The sequence below is a fragment of the Emydura macquarii genome, unplaced genomic scaffold (genome assembly GCF_026122565.2).
Source record: "Emydura macquarii macquarii isolate MOO-44397 ecotype Brisbane River unplaced genomic scaffold, CSIRO-AGI_Emac_v2 contig_499, whole genome shotgun sequence".
In the NCBI taxonomy this organism is placed as follows: Eukaryota; Metazoa; Chordata; order Testudines; family Chelidae; genus Emydura; species Emydura macquarii.
The window spans coordinates 16,424,078-16,444,684 of record NW_027130636.1 but is presented as its reverse complement, the minus strand read 5'-3'; the positions used below and the strand labels follow the sequence as shown (position 1 = coordinate 16,444,684).

Genomic DNA, 20,607 nt, shown 5'->3' with positions numbered 1-20,607 from the left:
GTGTCATCTGCAAATTTTGCCACCTCACCATTCACCTAGATCATCTATGAATATGTAAAACAGCACTGGTTCCAGTACAGGTCTTTGGGGGACCCCCCTATTTACCTCTGTCCAGTGTGAGAGAAATTCAAGTATCAACCCTTCCTTCCAAAACTGGAGACAATATAGTCAGGACTGTAAATCCTCATAGTTTTTGTTCACAAAGAGCCTTAACTTTCACCCGTAGCCCTCTCCTCAATGGACGTATGATTAGTTTGTCATGTCTTCTGGTGCAGTTTCTATTTACTTTCAGGAGTAGTCTGAGCAAAATCACAGGGTGATCAAGAGGAGTGAGTGGGATATTAAAACCACTGTCTCCTTAGGATGATGGACAATGGGTTGAGAACTGTGAATTGTGCATTATGCAGATTGGCCTGGCTGGTTGGGAATGGAAGAGTCGTTCTAAGATAAGGTTATTTCTGTAATGTACATGCAGCGCGAGATGAGATGCACTGAGTGGTTGAAGTGCAAGAGGGTTTACGATGGAGTGGCTGGCCCATATACCAGGAGATGGGAGTCATTTTTTGAGGAAATGATGGGCTGCAGAACTGGGCTTCTAATGGAAAGCTAGTTGCTAGTTAGGACTGGAAGAAGGGTGTTGCTGTCTTTCCTCCATAATCAATCTTAAATTGCTGTATTGCTAACAAATTACTTTTCCTTTTAATACAGATATTGACATCTTATACTCTGGGTCTCAAAAAGTCCTGAATGCTCCCCCTGGCAGCGCTCCTATCTCCTTCAGTGAGAGAGCCAGGTGAGGGCAATGCCACCAGCTCTGCCAATCAGCGAACATGCTGGTGAAAGCAGGGGGCAGGGAGGGGCGCTCATGTACACAACACCGACACCTCATTCGGACTGTGTCTGGGTGAGTGCAGGTTACGCATCAGGTGACTGTGACGCCCACAGTTGTGCAGAAGTACTTACACAGCTGAACACCTGTACCTGAAAGAGGGCAAAGGTGGCCCAACTTCAACCCTCAGCTACATGCAGGCAGGTCCAGCCCAAGGTGTTCATCACCCAGAAATATTTCCACTAACCCAGCTCCCTCCCTCCCATTGATTCCCAGGGAGGGGTATCAGCTGGGCGATCATTCAGCCCTCCTGTAGCAGGGCCATCACTCCGGGGGGCAGTCTCATGGGAACCTGTGGGACCCCTCTCACGCTACGCTGTATGAAGAAGGCAGCCTCTGACCAGGCCTGACACTTCCCATTAAACCTGAGTGCGGGCGGGCATTGCCACTGCAGCCCCTGGCGTGTCAGCGCCTCCCCGGCACTGAGGAGCCCCCTGCTCCCACAGCTCATTCATGCTGCAGGAATCCTGGCACTGCCAGGAGCCAGGCACAGTCACTGTCTCATTGGGTCGGCTCTGGCTGGTGCAGTGGCCACCTCCTCAGCGTGATTCCATCCCACCTCAGCATTATCTGATCTGTGTGACCGATCTCACTCCTGGCACGCAGTGCCTCTGTCAACATCACCCTCGAGTGCTGCAAAGCCCCGCTCCCTTTCCCGTCCAGTGCAAGTCAGCTTGACTAGTTAACAACAACAGCCCCAGCTCAGATCTAGCGCTTTCCTCAGCCTGTCTCAAAGTGCCTTACAAAGGAGGTAGTTTCGGTGTCTCCATTTTACAGATGGGGAAACTGAGGCACAGTGGGGAGGTGAGTGTGTCAGCGTGGTGCATGTAGTGGGCAAACTAAATAGAGATTCTGGCTGGAGGGCCGAGTTCCTAAGGTTATCTACTTAGCTTTGTCATTTCCATGTTGTCAGGAAGAAGATTTTCAGCAGAAAGATGATGCCACCTTCCTTCTCCCTGGACATGGGCTGGCTGGCCAATTACTGGGGCTGTGACGGCAAGCCAAGAATGTAAGGGGCGAGCGTTGCGGGGTCCAGGAAGCAGCTCTCTGATCAGGGATTTAACATACCATGATCTGAGGCCACGCAGACTTTCATCCAAATCATAAAGCATTTCCACTTCGGTTCAAATTGAAATTCCCTCACCCAGCCCAGCCCCACACCCGACATCCATTCCCACCCCGCAGCATATCTACTTCTCATCACAACTTCAGCCTGAACCCAAACCACCTGTGTCCATCCTCTCCTAACCCTGATCGAATCCTCATTCTCCCCCCCAAACCAATTCACACCCCGCTCCATCACCTCACTAGAAGAGGACAAGTGAACCAAATGATACCATATTTCTCACATAGCACCAATTTACCAGCATCCTTGGCCTCAGCAGATCCAGGGCTGCTGCTTAGTCTCCGTGCAGTCCCAACCTCTAATGTGAGTGTAGTAACCTCACATCATTTCCTCCTCCCCTGCTAAGGTGAGCTAGAACGTGGAGGTCAGGTTGAAGTATGGATTTTGGTGGCTTAGCCTCCAGGATCTGACTAGGTTTCAGTATTGATTATAATATTGATTTGATCCAATAATATATTTAATCAATGGGGTCGTGAGCCCTTCTCCAGCATATGGCATGTGTATTACAGATACCATCATACTGCACCAATCAACAGCTTTTTCAGCCTGAGAGAGGGTTTGGCAATCCTTGCTGAACAGGTGAGCAACGGCAGGAGACACCCGGACCTGCAGAATCAAGGCGTGATGGGGAAAAGGCAAAGCGAAAGAACATGAGTGGAAAAACGACATTGGGATGATAATCACTGAGCTGGTTGATGATTGGCTATTTAGAAATGCAACTGAAGATAACATGGCTATTAATTTACAGCCTCCTTTTTTAAAGTATTTAGGTGCTTAAAGATGCAAACAGATGCCCAGTGGGATTTTCAAATGGAGTTAAGTGCTTATCTGCCTCTGTAGGCACCTAAATCCCTTTAAAATCTGGCTCTTGGTGCGTATGGAAGAAACCAGTTGGACAGCTCTGGAGACTGAAGTTCTTTATTTAACTACAGTATGGACAGCTGCCATACAAACATCTCCAAAGTGTGTGCCCCAACCCTGAGGAGGAGGGGTCTCCGAGAGAGGCAATAGGCCAGTCCAGTCTCCACAGCCATTCGGTTGTGGCCTCTTTCTGAGTCTGCCAGGCAGGGTGCCAATTTTGGTGGAGCCCCTTTTGCGGTGAAGACACCACTGAGGACCAGACTCGTTTCATGTAGGCCATCACGCCTCCACCAGCTGGTAACAAACTGCGGCCATTCCAGACCTGGGCTAGATTTGGACTGGTGCTTGGGAGGTAAAGGGTCCCATCACTGGTCACTTGAGCTGCCTTCTCCCCATAGAGTTACATGTTAAATTGACATATTTGACTCAGGATTTGTGTCTGCTCTGGCACAAGGCCTGGCCCTGTGACCGTAACCTCTTAATTTGTGGCTCTTCTCTTCTCCCCATTTCCACAGGGACTGGAGAACTCCTGGAAGCGTCACAAGGAGAACAGTCTCTACCTGTGTGAGGGGCTGCAGCAGCTGGGTCTCCAGCTCTTTGTGAAGGAGCAGGTAGGACTTGGACTGAGATCACTGGACACTGGCATAGGCCTTAAGCCAAATCCCTCCTTGCAGCATCTCATCAGTGCTGGTAGAGTTACACTGTGGATGAAGTGTCGCACGGCTGGGCTACAGAGAAAGAGAATGCAGGGGATCGTTGAGGACAGCTGAGGCCAGATCCTCAGCTGGTGTAAGTGAGCATAGCTCCACGACCACAGCAGAGCTGCACCGATGCACCCCAGCTGGGGATCTCACCCAGTGTCCTGTAGGCTCTGAATTTCTCAGGAGGTTTCACAAGTTGGGAGATGCCCAGCCAGCCCCACCCCGGATGGAAAACCTGGATCCTCCCCATGGGAAGAAATCCTGGTCCCAGACTGTGAGGTTTGCAGCAAGTTGCAGAAGGATTGGGGAGGAAGGGGAAGAGGGCTGATTGTACATGCCTAGAGGAGACCCCCGGTGTGAATCTGACGCCATGTCTCTGTTTTCCAGGCGGCGCGGCTCCCGACAATCACCACCTTCATCTTGCCCGAGGGATATGACTGGCAGGAGGTCATAGCATTTATTATGAATAAACACGCAATTGAGATCTCAGGGGGCCTGGGGCCGTCGGCAGGGAAGGTAGGTACAAGCTGCCAGCTAGAGTCAAAACATTGCAAGTCTCTGTGGCTACACACATGCTTGAGCTTGCTACACATGCCCATATGGATCTCAACAGATTATGGGCCAGGTTCTCTTCCCAGTTCCCTCCCTGTATATCTAGAGCAGCTCCATTGACTTCACTGGATTTATACTAGTGGACCCGAGGGAAGAACATCACCCTACAGATCCATTCTGTGTGTTCTACATATCCAGCCAAGAAGTTGGCTTGAACCTGATAGTGCCACTAGTGCCATCAACCTCCTTATTCCCCCTTTGCTGCTTAGTAAGAACCCCGGGATCTATTCCCGCACAAGAACTCCCAGGCTGGTGTCAGCAAGGTACCCAGCAGGCCAGTTCCCTTGACAGAAATGGGATCCTTGCACCTGGCGTCAGTGGGTGATCTGGAGTCTGAGCATTTGTTGTTGCTGGGTCACAGTGACTGTCAGCGCTGGCCTGGATAGGCCTGAAGAGCACAGTGCAGGAGATGTGCTGTGCCTCCATCCCATCCGAATGCACTCCTTTCCAAGGAGATCCCTGGGGCCATGGGGAATGCAGGTCACCATAGGTCCTCCTAGCCGAGGCCGGCAAGAACAGCTTTGCTTAAAATCCCTTCCCTGAGAATCTGCAAGCTTCTCACAAGCATTATGCTCACCCAGAACAAGGTGCACTCTGTGCAGAGGCTTGGCGATCCTGCTCAGCAGGAATGCAGCCCCAGATTGACAGAAGCGGCTACCTCAGGGCTTCATCCATTGAGCTCCAGCAACAAGCAAACTTTGAGAAAAAGCTCTCTCAAGATCAGGACTGGCGTGCTGTGCCTGCTACAGCAGCTTGAGAAATAATCAGTGACTGCGGGGACCCAGCGTCCTGTAGCCAACCCCAATGATACAGAGAAGTCCTGTCTCAGTTTCCCTCATGGCCCCCTGGTTGCTCCTCTTCTCCACATTGCTGCTATGGCTGCTTCCTGCTCCCCTTTCTTAACTGCTGCCTGGGTCTCTATAGAGATCAAGTGCCCTCTGTCAGGCAACTAACTCATCACAGGTGAGCTGGATCAATTTCCTCTTAAAGGGGCCAGGCGCTCTGTGCGGAACGTTAAGATAGAAGGCTGTTTAATTAGGGGCTGGAATAACAAACCACCTCCTAGGTATAGCATTTGTAGGTCTTTCCCACAGAGGGTGTAACTGGTTGTAGACAAATTTGCATAAGCAAATTTCAAAGGAGAGGAAAATCTAGTTCTTTCCATGTTTTCCTTATTTGTGTTAATGAATGTAAATTAAAAGAGAATACCTATACCTAAGGCAGAGCTGCACTGAAGAGTCTTTTTCCATGGGACATTTACTAACCACAGTCGTTGTCCTAAACTGGAAGAGACTAGGGAAAATGGGAAAGTTCAAATGCAGTCATTGATTAGAGGAGAGGCAAGTTCCAATATCAGCATAATATTTATGCTGCCATTAGATCTAATGCTCTGAGCAGGACGGCCAAGCTGCTGTAGGGTGTATACCTTGCTCTGGGTTGGGTAGAACACGTGTGAGAAGCTTGCAGACTTACAGGGAAGATATTTTAAGCAAAGCTATTCTTGCCAGGCCTTGGCTAGGAGGACCTATGGTGACCATTGATTCCTTATTTAAAGAGCTGTTCCTTACTGGAGACATGCTCCAACTCCCACTGAAGTCAATAAAAAGACTCCAATGGGTTTCAATGGGAATTGAATCAATCCAAGTCAATACATGAGGTACTCTTTTCCAGTGGTCAGAAAGAACAGTACAATGTGATGGATGGATAAAGCATTGGGAGATGCTGCACCTTACAAATAAGCTGCGCTCTATAGTTGTTCATATAGTGTCATTTATCATCTCTAACTGTGGGCTGTCACCGTAGGAGGAACTCAGCGATTAAATTACTGCATAGTGTATTTTATCTTTGGCATACTGGCCAGCAGAACTAAAGCAGGTGCCACCAAAGAAGAAGCTGAAGGTTTCTTTTGTTTTTATTTTACTTTTATTTGCTTTTATTAGTAATAATAAAAACAATTACATAAGTATGGTCTGATTCCCCCACTGCTGTGCCCCTTCTGCAGCTTACATTACTGCAACATGGGTCTGAAGGAAGCTTGACACCATTCTGCTCTGCTACCATTTTACACCTACTTTGCATTCACTTTGCCCAAGCATATGTGACTATACATGGTGTAGGGCACTGGAGAATCTGGCCCATAGTATGGTTCGTTGTAGGAAATCACTGGCTGTGGAGTGCATGATTTCACCTCCCCCAGGAGCCTTGCACCCCCTTTAGACATGCAACGTGACATGGCACTGGGCTGATCCTGGAGAACCAATCTGATCTCCTTAACATTTATTATTCTCTACTGGGTTTCTTTTTCTCTCAATTTCAGATTCTTCGAATAGGACTCATGGGCTATAACTCCACCAAATCTAATGCGGATCGAGTCCTCCATGCCCTGAAAGACGCCCTCCAGCACTGCCACAAGAACAAGCTGTGAGATCCTCCTAGCGCAGCTGCAGCAACAAGTGCAGAGAGATCATTTCAGGCCTTGCTCATGCCCCTGTCTTCTTCCGAACTCAAGCAGGAGGCTGAAGTGGGGGCACTGCCCTCCTTCCCTCATGTCTGGTGAAATATTAGTGAGTGCCTGAACAGCTGCAGCACCCCCCAGGGGAAAAATGAACCATGCCACACCAGGGCATGCTACACCATGCTCCATGGAGAATTGACTGTTTGCAGTGTCAGGTGGATCTGCACATGTATATTCAGAGCTTTTGCTTTATTGATGAATGACCAGGATGTGATCAGGACAGTGTGGGACTACTGGCGTAAGAGCTGGGAGGTGACTATGGGGGGAAAGGGCAGACGAGATGCATAAGGAGTGGGATAAAGTGTTCCAGCTTGCTGCCAGCGCAGAGCTCCAGATCTGCTTGAGCTCCCCTCTTGTTCAAAGCAGAAGGAGTTGTGAGAGGCTGCATCTTACAGAATCAACCCACACCCCGACCAGGACTTTATCTTGCAGCTTGCAGAAGCCCAAGGAAAATAGAACAGGAAGGACCTGGGGGCAGAGTGGAACCTGACCCTGCATCAATGAGCCTGCTGCTGATGGCACCCCAGCACGCCATCCTAGCTTGACAGTAAGACCAGAGAGGCGAGCGCTGAGCTAAAGTGCCATAGTTAAGGTTAAGTCCTGGTCTCTGCAGCCATGCCCATTCTCTCCCTGAGCCCCCCCTTTCATACCCTGTCCCCTTGTAAGACAGCAGGCATGCAGGACTGTGGTGAGTGCAGAGGGCCAGCCTGGTGCTTGTGCACACTCTGTGCCCACTCTGTTCACACCTGCCCTCCAGGACAGCAGCTTCACCCTCCCTACTGCACGCTGACTTGCAAACCCCAGGACTCCTGGGATCAAGGCCTCATGTTCCACCTCATCTTCACCTTCCACCATGCCGGTCCTTTCCTCACAGGCACAGCAGTCTTGAGGGGCTCACGGTCCTGCTGATGGTGATCCAACAAACAGGAAGCTACAGCATCAAAGCAAGCACTGCAGTCAATCAGGAACGTGGACTCTCTCTTCAACAGCCAAGTGCTAATGATAGGAATCTACTGGCAAACCCATGCCAAAACGTCTGCTATATACATGTGTAAATTCACTGGTGCACAGGGCCTTAGCCAGAACAGATCACATTGCATTAATAAACAGTGAGATAGGGCACAGCACCACTTGTGCGTGACTCTGCTTTGCTACAGAATGCCACACATCTTAGCAGAAGACACAATAAAAATGACCAGCAATAGTCAGAGTAATTCCACAGAGCCTGGCTTACCTAGCACTGACTGCAGCTCAGCTATACAGCCAGCTGGTCATGGTGCACTCAAGTGTGTCATACAGAGAGAACTGTGTCTTGTGTCCTTTCACCTAGTGATTAAAAGATAGAGGACAGAAAAGGGTCCCTGCTCCAGGGGTAGTTCTCCTCTTCGGGTGACATTGCAGTATCAACACCAGGCCTCCACCAAAAGCATATTTCAGATCTGTCCTGATTGCTCTTTTTCCTCTTTGTGCAATGGGAAGCCAAGGCACTTTTTCCAGCATCGCTGCTGTGATCAAAGTAGTAAAGGCAAACATGAGGGGAACCCATTCAGCCTGGCTCAGGGCATGATCATGTGACCTGGCTCAGCTCTGGTCATTAAGCACATTCTTGCCTTTGCAAGACATCAGACAGAGCAGAGATCCGCTCTTTGTCCTGGATCCGGTAGACCTGGAACTGAGCAGCAGAGAAAGAGGAGGAGTTAGATGGCAGGGCACACTCCGATCCTGAAATGCTTCCGTTCCAGTGTACGGACACCACGAGGGCATTGCTCAGCCGCAAAGAGCAGCATGTGGCTCTAGAGCCAGAGGTTTAGTGCTAGTGGTCTCGTGCCCTGCTGACCTATTGGGATACGTATGAGGAACGCTGCCTCTAGCATTACCGTGCGCTACTGTGGCCATGGCAACGGGTTCCAGCAGCCCCCAGCTGGTGGAAGGTTTGTTGCAGACTATAGCCAGCTGGCACAGATTAGAGCCTCTGCTAACCTGCTCTGTCTTGCACCCAGGGCTGGGCAAAGAATCAGGGAGCTGTAACCGGCGTCCTTATCGCCTTAGCAGCCACCCCTCCCCCACTGTGTCCAGTTTAAATTACACTGGAGACAAATGAGAATCCAGGCCTCCAGCTGCTCCGGCACCCTGGTGGGATCTCTGCTCTCCTCGCCCGGGTTTCTGAATTACCTTACTAAGCAGCACATCGAAATAGGCTGTGTCCCAGTAGGCACCATCCTTAGCTGGGAGCTGCAGCCAGGCCTTGATGCTGTTGTCTAGCCGCTGGTGGTTGGTATGCACTGCATGGGTGAAATGGCACTTGAGGAAGTGCTCTGGTGAGCTGGCAAACGCCTCCACTCTGTGGTATAAAGTGTTCAGGTCTAGGTCCTCTCCTTGGAACAGATTTTCTTCTGGACACAGGAAGTGGGGTAGATTTTTGGTCACTAAGCAACAAAGCAGGATCACCAGGAGCCGATAGACTGACCCTTCCAGGTCTTCCCAGTCCTCAGGGGAAGGGAACAGCTCCGTGGCCCACAGAAGCACCATCTGGAGGAAACCAAACCTTTATTCAGAGAGGGAGAGCACAGAATTATGCACACTGGCAGGGGTTATGCAGAGATGGCTGGGATGCTCAAAGCTGCTGCAGGGATTTAGGCACCCACTAAACAATGGGAATTGTACATCCAAATCCCCTAGGTAATGTTGAAACTTCCACCCTTTATTATGTTTGTAGCTGTAATGTCTAAATGCTCAATGGGGACATTTCAGTGGCCATCAGACTTTAGCTTGCATCCCATAGACATGGCTGGGGCGGTTCAGGCTCTCAGACTGTCTGCAGACTCCAGCACACATCACCACATCAGCTACACATGGTTCACGTTCTGCAAGATTTCTTCAGTCATGAGAGTCTTGATGTTTCCTTAATGAAAGACTGACTCAAATTATTCAGCAACCTGAGGATCATCTGTGCTTATGTGGCAATTTACATGGCAGCATAATCACACTGTGCCCTGGCTTTGCGTATACTTCCAATTCCATACCCGCCATCACTGGTACTACTAATACCCTTGTGTCTGTGATTAGCATAGTATAGCACAGCCCTCCCCCACGCTGGGACACAGAAACGGAGCACTAGCCACGAGGGCTAGTACCTTCCAGTGCCACACGGTAACATGAAGCATGTCCAACACATAGAGAGCAGCACTGCCCAAAGTGGACACCCCAAACAGCTGTGGCGTGGTGGATTGCCTGGGTTCAAATCTGAAGGACAAATTCCTCAATGCCATCTGTGCTTCTGGAGGACAGAGCATGTCCCGACCATGAAAGGGGCCTCTCCCAAGCGCATGGTGCCATAATACCTTAGCTGAGGTGCTGAGAGATGGAACATGTCCAAATTACTGCCACTAGTACAACATCCTCAGTACCAGGCTGCAATGGTAGCAGCTGGCATGTGCCCAGGCTGTAAAAAACAAGTTCAGCCGCTCAGCAGTCCCTTTCCTAGGGTGTGACAGAGGAAGTTTGTCCAAAGCGTGAAGCCTGGCCCTCCAGCTGTGTGCGATATCCTAACGGCATGCTGGGACTTAGTGGAAAAAGCAACATAAGCAAGTTCTTGTAGTATGATTCTCTTGTACCAAATCTAGAGCCACAAAGAATTGACAATGCAGTGGCCGGCTGAGCCCAACACATCTGTGAGAGGAGCTGTTCCAGTCCCCAGTTATAGTGCTTTAGCTCAGCTCTTACTTTTAGCTCTGGAGGTCCTTGGTTCAATTTCCCCATGTACCAGTCCTCACTTAGGCTGAAGATTTGTCACAGCATTTTTTAATCAAAAATCAACGAGCAGTCATGGGGAATTTAGTAAAAGTCAGGGGTTGCTACACTTACATTGCCTGCTCCCTGATGTTTTTTTTTTTTTAAATGCATGATCTACTCCTTGCCCCCCACCGATGGGGTCCTGACCACCACCACAGCCCTCTCTGTTCCTAGGACTGCAAGCATAATCCTGGCCCGGTGCAGAGGGGAGTCCCTGGGAGAATGGAGGCTGGAGAGACAGCCCACCCTGCACTCCCCTGTAGCAGTGATTCTTGTGGTCCCTGTGTTCCATGGGGCTGGGCATTGTGTGTGGAGTAGCCACACCGCTCAGCTTTGGCTCACGCCCCATCATGATGGAGGGTTGAGTGGGCCAAACCTGAGCCATGCTGCAACCTGATGCACCAGATTGGAACCCTGGAACACCTGGCATGGGAAGCTGGGCCCAGGACAGGAGCTGCAGGAACCACTGCTGTGGGGTAAGCCCGGGACATGGAGAAAAGTCACGGACGAACAGGAAACTCGCACTGTCTGTGATACTTCCCACCCATGACAAATGTGCAGCCCCAGCCACCACATATGGAGCCCAGGGAATAGAACACAGGATATTCAGGGCTGGAAACACAGGCCCCATCACAGGAACGGAACAAAAATCACTCTTAGCTTTAGTAGTGTTAAGGGTTGTGTGTGTCTACCCTCCTCCCGCCCCCGCTCATGGCCACCAGAGAGTGACGTATTCTGATACACTTGGCCAGGTCTGGCATTCTGTTCAGCATAAGACAGTGGTGCAAATAGACACTTGGCCATACATATTCCCACCCTGTTGGGTTCAAGTACTAAGGTTAATTGAATGTTTCTTTCAGTAAAGATGTGTAAGGTGCAGAGTTCTCATAGAATCTAAGTGACTCAGGTAGGAATACAGAATATTCACTGTCACCAGCAAAGTATCTCTCGCTGGTCTCAGAAAAACATACCTTCAAGTGATTAAATGTGAGCCCTCCTTTCTTGCCCTCTTCTTTCCAGTCCTCACTGTTGACCTGGTCCAGCAGGCGGAGGCTGTCCAGATGGCGACCCTTCAGAGTGCCCACAATACGGAGCAGTTTCATGACAGGGCGATTGGTGGAGTACCTGGCGAGAGAAACATATGAGCTGCAGCTGAATTGCTTATTGCCTTCTCAGGGCTTTACTAGAGCTGACACCCTCTTTTAAGGTCTGAATTTGCCTATTCAGATCAGGCACCATATGGATTGCTGTGCTCATGCCCTGCACTTGTTTGGTGTCCATAATGGATTTTGGAGAGCATTTTTCTGAAGTACTGCAGGCATAAAAAATGCTGTCCTTTCAAAAGCAGGCCATCAGCCATGTGAAGGTCAGTTTGGTCCTGATAATATGGTAGTAGGTCTGTTGGAAGTTAACTTCTTTGACCCTACCCTCTTTGGTTGAGGTGAGTAAATTTCTGGCAAGTTTCATCATTTAGTTGTTCATCTCTAATTTGCTAAAGTCAGCTGGCAGATGCTGGAATTGGCCAGCTGGAACTGACAGAACAAGGTCAATGTAGACTTAAACCGAAGTGGGCTGGCCTGAAGGAAGTTTGAAAATTGAATGCTGAAATCAAAATTCAACAGCAATTAAACTTCAGTGTTCAGCAAAGAACAAAAGCACTACCTGAACTGAGAGCAGGGAACAAAGTTAGATCAGTAGTTCTCAACCTGTGGGGCTGGAAGGCTGGTCAGAATCTCTAAAGACTTGATCTCTAGAACAATGCTTAGGACTATTTAAATGGAACTGATAAGGGAAGATAGCAGTATAAATGGTATTCAGGAATGTAAGTTTATTTTGAATTGCTGCATGAGTACATACCTTGGTTTATAAGTTAAGTTTTAACCTTTTATTAGAAAGAAAGGGAGATGTGGAGTGGCTATAGGGTTCCTGGTCCCGCACAGTTACCAGAGAGGACCAGGATGGGTTGCAGCAGGGAGATCAATAAACGTGGGTCCCTCCTGGTTCAGGGAGTTCTCCAATTGCTGCGTAAAGCATGGCTCATTGTGTTTGTCCTCACATGGCAGAGCCTATCCCGAGCTGTGAGGCACAGCCTGGCCCAGTGCTTAATTTGTAATGCATGAGGTGCTGGGGCTCAAGCAAAACAAAACGGCGTTCTCCACACAACGTGACCACTCACACGCTGTACGTGCAAGGTCATGCCTGGCAGGCAAGTGGAAACTTGCATGCCTTACTAAATGCCACTGACAGAAGGGGTGCCCCGGCTGTTCCCTGGCATGAAATGAGGTGCCGTAGATAAGCCCTGGCAAGCCCCAGCACAAATTAAGTTCTGGCCATGACAAAACTCTAGCCAGAGGATGATTCCCCCCCCTACTCGGGGGGGTGGCTGTCTGGGGGCTTTGTGGCATCAGATCTCATGCCTTCCCCTTTGTGGTGTCTTAGGGCATTGGGGCTAAGATTTAGGCTGGCCCTGGATCTCCACAGGGCTAGAGATGTTGGCCCTTGCCTTTGTCTAGTAATGTATTAATAAGAGATCTGTCACAGTCCTGCCACTTCCATGAGGATTCCCCCCTGCCTTGCCAGGAATGGAACCAGTGTGATTCCTCTGTCACATAGGACCGTCACACCTTGTACTCTCCTGGCGTAGGAACATAGCCATACAGATTTCAAATAGTGCTCGTTTCTGTTTTTAAATGAGCACCAGCTGCACAGCCAGGGCTCTGCCTGGAGTCTCACCCTACAGAACTTTCCTGGGCAGAAAAAGCTGGTGGATCCAGCCCACTGAGGCACAGAATCTGCCCTGTGCTCCAGGGTGAAGCTAGTAGTGGCCAGGACAAATGCCCCAGGAGGGGCCAGCATGGCATTGCAGCTGAACTCAGTAACAGATCTTGTGTCACCCTGGCAGTGAACTCCATGGCAGGCTCCTTGTTTTACTAGACCTTTTCTTCCTGCAGAAAGGCTGGATTCTCTTCCGGTTCCATTCTAGAGCTGGCCAACTTTTTTCAAATTCTGATAATCACATTTTCAAATTTTGATGAAAATTTTCACTGACATTTCAAATTTGAATGGACAACAGCAAAAAAAAAAAAAACCACCAACATTTACAGAAACAAGAAGTTCCCTCCATTTTTCACTAGTTCTTTTAAATTGTACAGAACCAGGCTGCATTGCTTAAGGCAGCTCCCTAGCTGGGAGGCTATCAGGCAGACAAACCCTCTGTCTCTCTCCCAGAAAAGGTAAGGAAGGCGTGTGAATGGCATGAGCTCAGCTGGGTGTTTACCTCCAGTGATAGTAGCTGCTGGGAATGAAGTCAGCCCCTTGTGTTACTTTTTGCAGACTGCTTTCTGGAAAACCTCCTTCTCTGCGCCTGCCGTGGAGTTTCAGTGCACGCTGCTTCCTCTGCACCACGGGGATAATGTTAAACCTGATCATTTTCCAGCCACTGGACACCAGCAGGGACAGCTGCAAACCTTCTTCCTTCAGACTCTCTGCGCAGAGGTCACCTGGGCAAGGGCAGAGGTTGCTTTTAGAAAAAAACAAATAGTCTAAGGCTATGTCTATGCTACCACTGATGTCAGCAAAACTTATGTCACTCACGGGATGGAATATTCCACCCCCTGAGCCACATAAGTTATACCAACATAAGCACTCGCGGGGTTATGCCGATGGGAGAGCTTTTACCCGTTGGCATAGAATGTCTTCACCTGATGCACTGCAGTGGCACAGCTGTATCGATGCAGCTGCTGTGCCGTTTGTGTAGGCATGCCTTTAGAGAGCTCCCCATCCTCATCCTTCTCCCTCACTCTTTCCTTTTTAAGCCTTCTCTGCCTTGGGGATAAGCCCTAATTCAGACACTGGTGCCCAACATCTGGTACACCAGCGTAAATTCCACCTGTGGACAGGGAAAGCCATGATTTGCCCCAGTCATAGGCGTGCGCACAGGGTGTGCAGGACTTGTGCTGCCGCCGAAAATAAGAATGCCGGCAGTTTTTTCGGTGGCGGGGAAGGGTCTGGTGCGCGATGCGAGCTGCCGCCGAACATAAGGACGTTTTTCCGGCAGCAGGTAAGGCGCAGGTAAAATTCCCTGGGTAATGTGTGCACACCCTAATGAAGTGTGCTGCTCATGCCTATGGCTCCAGTACAGCTTACCCTGAAGAAAACCTGGCTGAGCTCCACCAATGCCAATCGCAGCTTTCCTTGTCTGCTCTAGGGGTTTGCATTGGCACAGCTGCCGTAGTGGCTGACTGCTGAAACTGGGGCTAATCTCCAACACAACACGGCCTTACTCTCTCTGGATCTTCTCCATCCGACTCTCTGGGCTATGTGTGCAGCCACCCTTGGATGGGGTGTGTGCCCCGCGCTGGCAGTGAAAGGGTTGATGGGAGCCTGAGGTGGCACCTGGAGAGGGTGCAGCATCCGTCTGTAATCAGACCCCGCTGGGGAGGGGCTGGGCCTTCAGAAAGGGAGGTGCACTGCAGCGAGGGAGAGCCAGAGGCAGGAGGCCCAGGGCAGAGTGGGCCTTGGGAATACCTCCTGGGAAGGGAGCTCTGGTGAAGAGCCAGGAGAGACACTGGGAAGTCAGAGGCTTGGAGCAAGTTCCTGTGGTGAACCTGGACAAAAGGACAAGAGCTCTGGAGTCAGCCTGGGCAGGAGGGTTGTGAGGAAGGACACCCCTGAGCCTAGGGGGACACACAGAGCCTAGGGGGAGCTGGGCTTCCAGGGAGAGGACCCTGGGGGGCATCGCTTGATCCAAGAGCCAGCAAGAACTCAGCAGGGACTGGGAAGGCATGAAGAGTCTGCAGAGCAGCGGGCCCAGGGCAGGTCTGGGGAAAAGGGCCTCGATGCAGGCAGAGGCAGGAGGTGGTCTGGGAAGGCAGTGAGACATCTGAGGAAGCCTGGATCCCAGAGTACAGGGAGGGCCTGGGTTCCCTTCAGCCGCCGAGGAAGGTGCTGTGAAAACCCACCTGATACAAGGGGATAAGGTCTGTTGGCAGCCCTGGGGAGAGGGGTGTGAGGACAGCTGGCCCCAGAGATGGGTCTTGGGCTGCCACCTGTCCAGGTGTTTCCAGGATCACCCCTTTTTTGAGGTAGTCCACCCAGATTAAATGGTTCAGCTGTTGCAGTTGTTTGTACCTCAGAGGTGTCAAGCCTGGTTGGGGCTGAAACCTGGCATAAGGTCACTGGACAGTTATTTGTGGGACTCTTTTACCTTCCAAGGGGTGGGACTGAATGTGACCTGGCCAGAGGCCCAAGTGATATGACAAGGCAGATTGCTGCAAGGCCGAAGTGACTGTCCGCAGGGGTGCCAGAGAAGGAGAGCCTGCTATCCAGAGCCCAGCCACAAGGGGGTGCCAGCCAGTGAGTCACTCTTCTACACACACCCAAACAACTGTTTGTCTGTCCAATATCTGACTCACAAAGACCCAGCCCTACGTCTAGCTAAGCATCCTTCTCCATGTATCCATCAAAGCACATTCCTGTCTAGTGCCTGGGACACGGGCAGACCAGGTGCCTGCTCATGCCAAGGTCCCCATGTCTCAGTCGAACACCGACACTGATTCCTACCTGGAACCAGCCTTGCTCACCTGTGTGTTAGTGCAGTTAAAACAGGGATTCGAATAATAAGAAGGTGTTTGGACTTTACTGAACGCTGGTGAGCTGCTGCCTGCATTAATCTCACTTATCTCTTTTGTATCCCATATTGTAAGGTCATATTTGAGCGGTTCCATTGTGAGCTTCTGTGACTGAGTAAATCACCAGACAGGAGAGAGAGATTAATTAGTGTGAGGGGCTGATCTTCAAGGAAAGGTGTTATGCCTTGCCCAGAAGGAAGGTCCATCGATACCAGACAGGCTAGTGTGGGACATTGCAACTGGAATGTCCCTATGTACCATCAGCAAGAGGACAAAAGACTTTTCTTGTTATTGGGCCTCCTCCCCATGAAGATGAGTCACACAAGGGACTCTTCCCATCAGCTGAGCTTTGCAACTGAAAGCATGTGGGAAGAAGAGAATAAAACCCCTATCAAGAAGGAACTGATTATCTTTATGGTGCTTGGATGGTGGGGGGCAAGGTGTTTCTAAGACTAAGCAAGGGGTCCCCAAATGTTTAGCCTGGGTTAGCCCTGAAGGACGTATAGAGCTTGCTGATTATAGAAGTTTCTATTACCTTTTGAAATTTAAGATTGTAGCTCATTCGTGTATCTATTGCTTACCTACTTTAACCTTGTAAATAACTTTCTTGTTTCCCTTTCATATTTAATAAATCTTTATGTAGTTTATTATAGGATTAGCTATAAGTGTTGTCTCTGGTGTGAGATCGAAGGTGCAACTGACCTGAGATAAGTGACTGGTCCTTTGGGACTGGGAGTAACCTGAATACTGCTGTGATTCTTGGTGTAAGAGACCAGGTATCACAAAAGTATGCTCACGTAGGTGACAATATAAATCGGAGTACCCAAGGAGACTGTGACTCCATCTTAAGCCTGTTATAGTGTTTGAGGAGCTCACACTTGATAATTGGTTGGTGAAAACTAAGCATAGAACTCACAACCAATTTGCGGTTTTGCCCTGGTTCCTAACAGTCTGCCTCAAGGTTGGTCCTAATGCTTTTGAGGGATTGCAGGCAGCGTTATAGCTACATCTATCTCCTCTGATTGCTCCTGTCTCTCTGACCCTATCACCAGCGTTACCTCCTTGTTCTTCTGCCCAGTCACAGCCCATTGTGCTGTGCCGGAAGTCTGTTCAGAAAGATGAGCATTACAAGTCTGCCTCTTGTTCTGCCAAATGGAGACACAGATACAGAAAGGGAGTGTATGGAGCAAAGACCACCTCAGTGCTACAGGCTCTATCCACTTTGTCTCCTGCACTGCTCCAGTGATAAGTTTATAGGAAAATGTTGACCTGCCTGCATCCTTTTAACTAAAGAATCAAGCAGTAGCTGAATGAAGTCTGGAGTGGGGAGAATAAACTCGCAGACATCCTAGCAAAAATGCCAGCTTCTTCATTTCCAAACTTTTTCTTAATTTCATCCATTGATCTCACTCCAGCAGCAGCCATTGCCAGGGTCTATTTCCCTTGCCCATAAGTGCTAAAACCAGGGGGATTCTTATTCTCTCCCCCAGAAGGTCTTCCCCGGCATGCAGTGAAGAGACCAGGAACAGCCATCAATCCTGGTCTCTGCATGGCTAGATGATGCACTGCAACTAGGCATCTAGCCATTAAAGACAGTTTTATTTTGAAGAAAAGGGCAAAAGCTACCAATCAGGATGTCTGTCACTGGACCCAAGAGGCTATGTCTGTCCTTCAACAAAATGAAGAGGAAGTGGGATTCTTTATTTAAATCAGATGCTAAACTGCAGGGGAACAACTGTTATCTTGCAGCACAGCTGTGTAGGAACCTCCAGCATTGAGACATCTCATGTTACTGCACAACATCACCTCCAGCAATGAGAATCCCATCACCCGAATCTATGCCAGAAGGACATTCCAAAACTCCCCACATGGATACACAACCACACTACCATTTCACAGGTCATCCGGGATTATCTAAAACCTGATACCAGCAATCTTGAGAGTCTGACTCAGCAGCCGGAACAACTATCTTGAATTCTTTCATTGCATGACAAAGATATAATCAAAGAAAATGATCCAGATGTGCAATCCCAGGGAAGAGCTGGTTCAACTGCAGAGGGGGAGGTTGGTGGGGAAATGCACTTGGCTCACAGTTAGCATGAGCTACAGGCGGTGAGGTTCAAACCAAACCCGCTGGCATGATGACATACTGAAGAGGCTCTAGCTCTGCAGTCGGCTGAGGATGACTAATGATTCATGTGATAGGTATAATGATAATATGATGCTGAGCTGTTTTCTTTGAAAAATCGCTCCTTATAAGGAAGAGACAGTGGAGGTCACCAAAGAGTGGATTTGTGTCCCGGTGACTTTGCTTCTGTCGCTCCAGTCAAACCAGGCTCATGTCATCACTGCACTGAGGGAAGCTTACATCATTTGGTGATCTTCACTGTAAACACTCCCTTTTCCCTCTCTCCATTTTAAAAAGCAGTGTGATGACCTGCTGCCAAGGCTGACTCCCATCTCCCAGGCACCAGCTGCCACCAGCCATTCACATTGTGTGTGTCACACCCAAGAAGATGGACTTGTTGCTCAAGTTAGTACTGGATCAGTCAGACAAGTGACCTGTAGCCTGACAGTCATTCTCCTTTTAAGGAAATACTGGAGTTGATATTGATCTGACAAACATATGTGATCATCCTGTGTTTTCAGCACAGCCCAACTGGGAGTGGGGGTAGCATGGAAGGAGTGTGCTGTTTGTTGTGAACCCACTTTTAACTGGTCCCACTCGTCATGCTATTTCACAGAACAATACCTCACTGGCCTATGATTCACTTCAACAGTGTCACTTCTACTTCTTTATCATACCCCTAGCAGTGATGGTTTAAATCCATGAGGAACAGAGAGCAAGAGCTGAGACCAGGACAATGTCCACAGTTTAATTTCCACCTGGTCATTGAGAAGCAGAAGAAGAGTAACATAAAAATATCTGGAAGCTGAAGGCAGTGGCCAAGTGGAGCTGGACAGGAAGAGGGAAGTAGAATACAAAGCTGGTTCCTAACAAAGCTTTGTAGTCATGGGGATGCACTGTGTAACCCTTTATTAGGACAGTCTTACTTACAGTGGGGAAACCTAGGCCCCTTTCAAGTCAATGGCAAAACTTCAATTGACTTTATTGGGGTCAAGATTTCATCCAGAGCTTTTATTTCAATGCGGTACTGAATCTTAATCTGAAAATAGCATATACAGTCCTTCCCTCCTGAAGAACCCTGAGCCCCTTAGGCTATCATCACTCCATGGGATTTGCTCGCCCACCACTGGCATGCAGCCACCTCTAGAGTGAAACACGGACGATATCCTGGGCTAGCAGCACTGCACAGCACGAAGAGATTCACCTCTCTGGGTGAAACAGGGGGGATGTTGTTCGTTTGTTTGTTTTCCCCACTCAGCAGAGTATGTAACTAACTAATTTGGAGTTTGGACAGGACACCAGGAGAGTGTATTTGTGATCCAACATTCAGGGCTTCTTGTTTACATCTTCACCAATGGACCACTCTATCCCCAGTCCACCAATTAATGCATCTTGGGATGAGAGGGGAACTGAGTTTCTCTGTTCTTGCTCCGTCTTGTGCTTCACTGAGAGACTCCAAGTCTGACTGAATAGCGTCTTCCTTTCCTGGCACAGAGGGAGCTCAGAATCCAATTTTTCCATTTATGTTCATTTTGCAATAACACTAGATAGTTTCTGTATAGTTTATTGACCCATCATTGATCTGAAACCTAGCAAAGACCTTTCTTATCATAGCTCTCATATGGTCTGAATAACCTGATTTTCCTTCTTGTTCCATCTTCTTCCTCTCCCCTTCCCATTCCCCCACCTCTCAGCCTCCCTCCATCTCCCCCCATCTGCATCTGCCCCCTGCCCACTCTCTGAGTCAGGAGCAGAGAGGTAGCAGGCCTCTGATCAAACCACAGACCCCTGTGAGGTCCCACCACCCCCAGTGGACCACACAACCATGGATGCGGCTAGCATACAGACCTGGCTTGATGAGGAACTCGTGCCTGCAGTGGACAATGGCAGCAACCGTTAGCTCTTTCAGGAGCCTGAGGACCTTGCCTGGCACTATGTGCCCCCTGCATTCAGCACTGTCCAACACACTGAACACATCTTCTCTGGCCCAGTTTTCCCAGCCAACTCCTTCTTTGGGTACTCCTAAGTGGTAGCAGCCTGACATCTGATGGTGCTCATTGGTAACCTTCTCCGACTGGCCCTGGTTACTGGAGCACTCCTGCAGCAAGAGGGCATCAGCCTCAAACCATAAAGGAACCTCCACAGTTACTTCATCCTCTGAGGTGCAGAGGGCAAATTCAAAGGCTTCCAGGTTTCTTGAATAATCAGCTATAAATCTTGGATCCATGGCAGTGACTTTCTCCAGCACAGTCAGCAAGATGTTCTCTGCCCTCTGGAAATGCTCTATCCTCTGAGCTTCGCGGGACAGGATCACTCGGAGATAGTTGCACCAGTGAGAAACCTTCACAGCCAT

General features: G+C 49.4%; 2 protein-coding genes across 2 annotated transcripts in view; one reads left to right on the top strand and one right to left on the bottom strand.

Annotated features, from left to right (window-relative positions):
• The window catches only part of AGXT (alanine--glyoxylate aminotransferase), an 18,298-nt gene extending 9,704 nt beyond the window's left edge, over positions 1–8,594 (top strand). Inside the window, exons 6-11 of the mRNA XM_067539022.1 lie at positions 709–793; positions 1,803–1,898; positions 2,525–2,594; positions 3,392–3,487; positions 3,965–4,093; positions 6,507–8,594. Of these exons, the coding sequence (XP_067395123.1) occupies positions 709–793; positions 1,803–1,898; positions 2,525–2,594; positions 3,392–3,487; positions 3,965–4,093; positions 6,507–6,614 (584 nt within the window). The 3' untranslated portion in view covers positions 6,615–8,594. The remainder of the gene's footprint in view (positions 1–708; positions 794–1,802; positions 1,899–2,524; positions 2,595–3,391; positions 3,488–3,964; positions 4,094–6,506) is intronic.
• Positions 8,299–20,607, bottom strand: MAB21L4 (mab-21 like 4). The gene is made up of 5 exons (XM_067538678.1): positions 20,103–20,607; positions 13,774–13,996; positions 11,468–11,621; positions 8,877–9,233; positions 8,299–8,376 (listed from the first exon to the last, which is right to left on the bottom strand). Exons 1-5 carry the CDS (start codon positions 20,605–20,607, stop codon positions 8,299–8,301), a joined length of 1,317 nt encoding a protein of 438 aa, XP_067394779.1.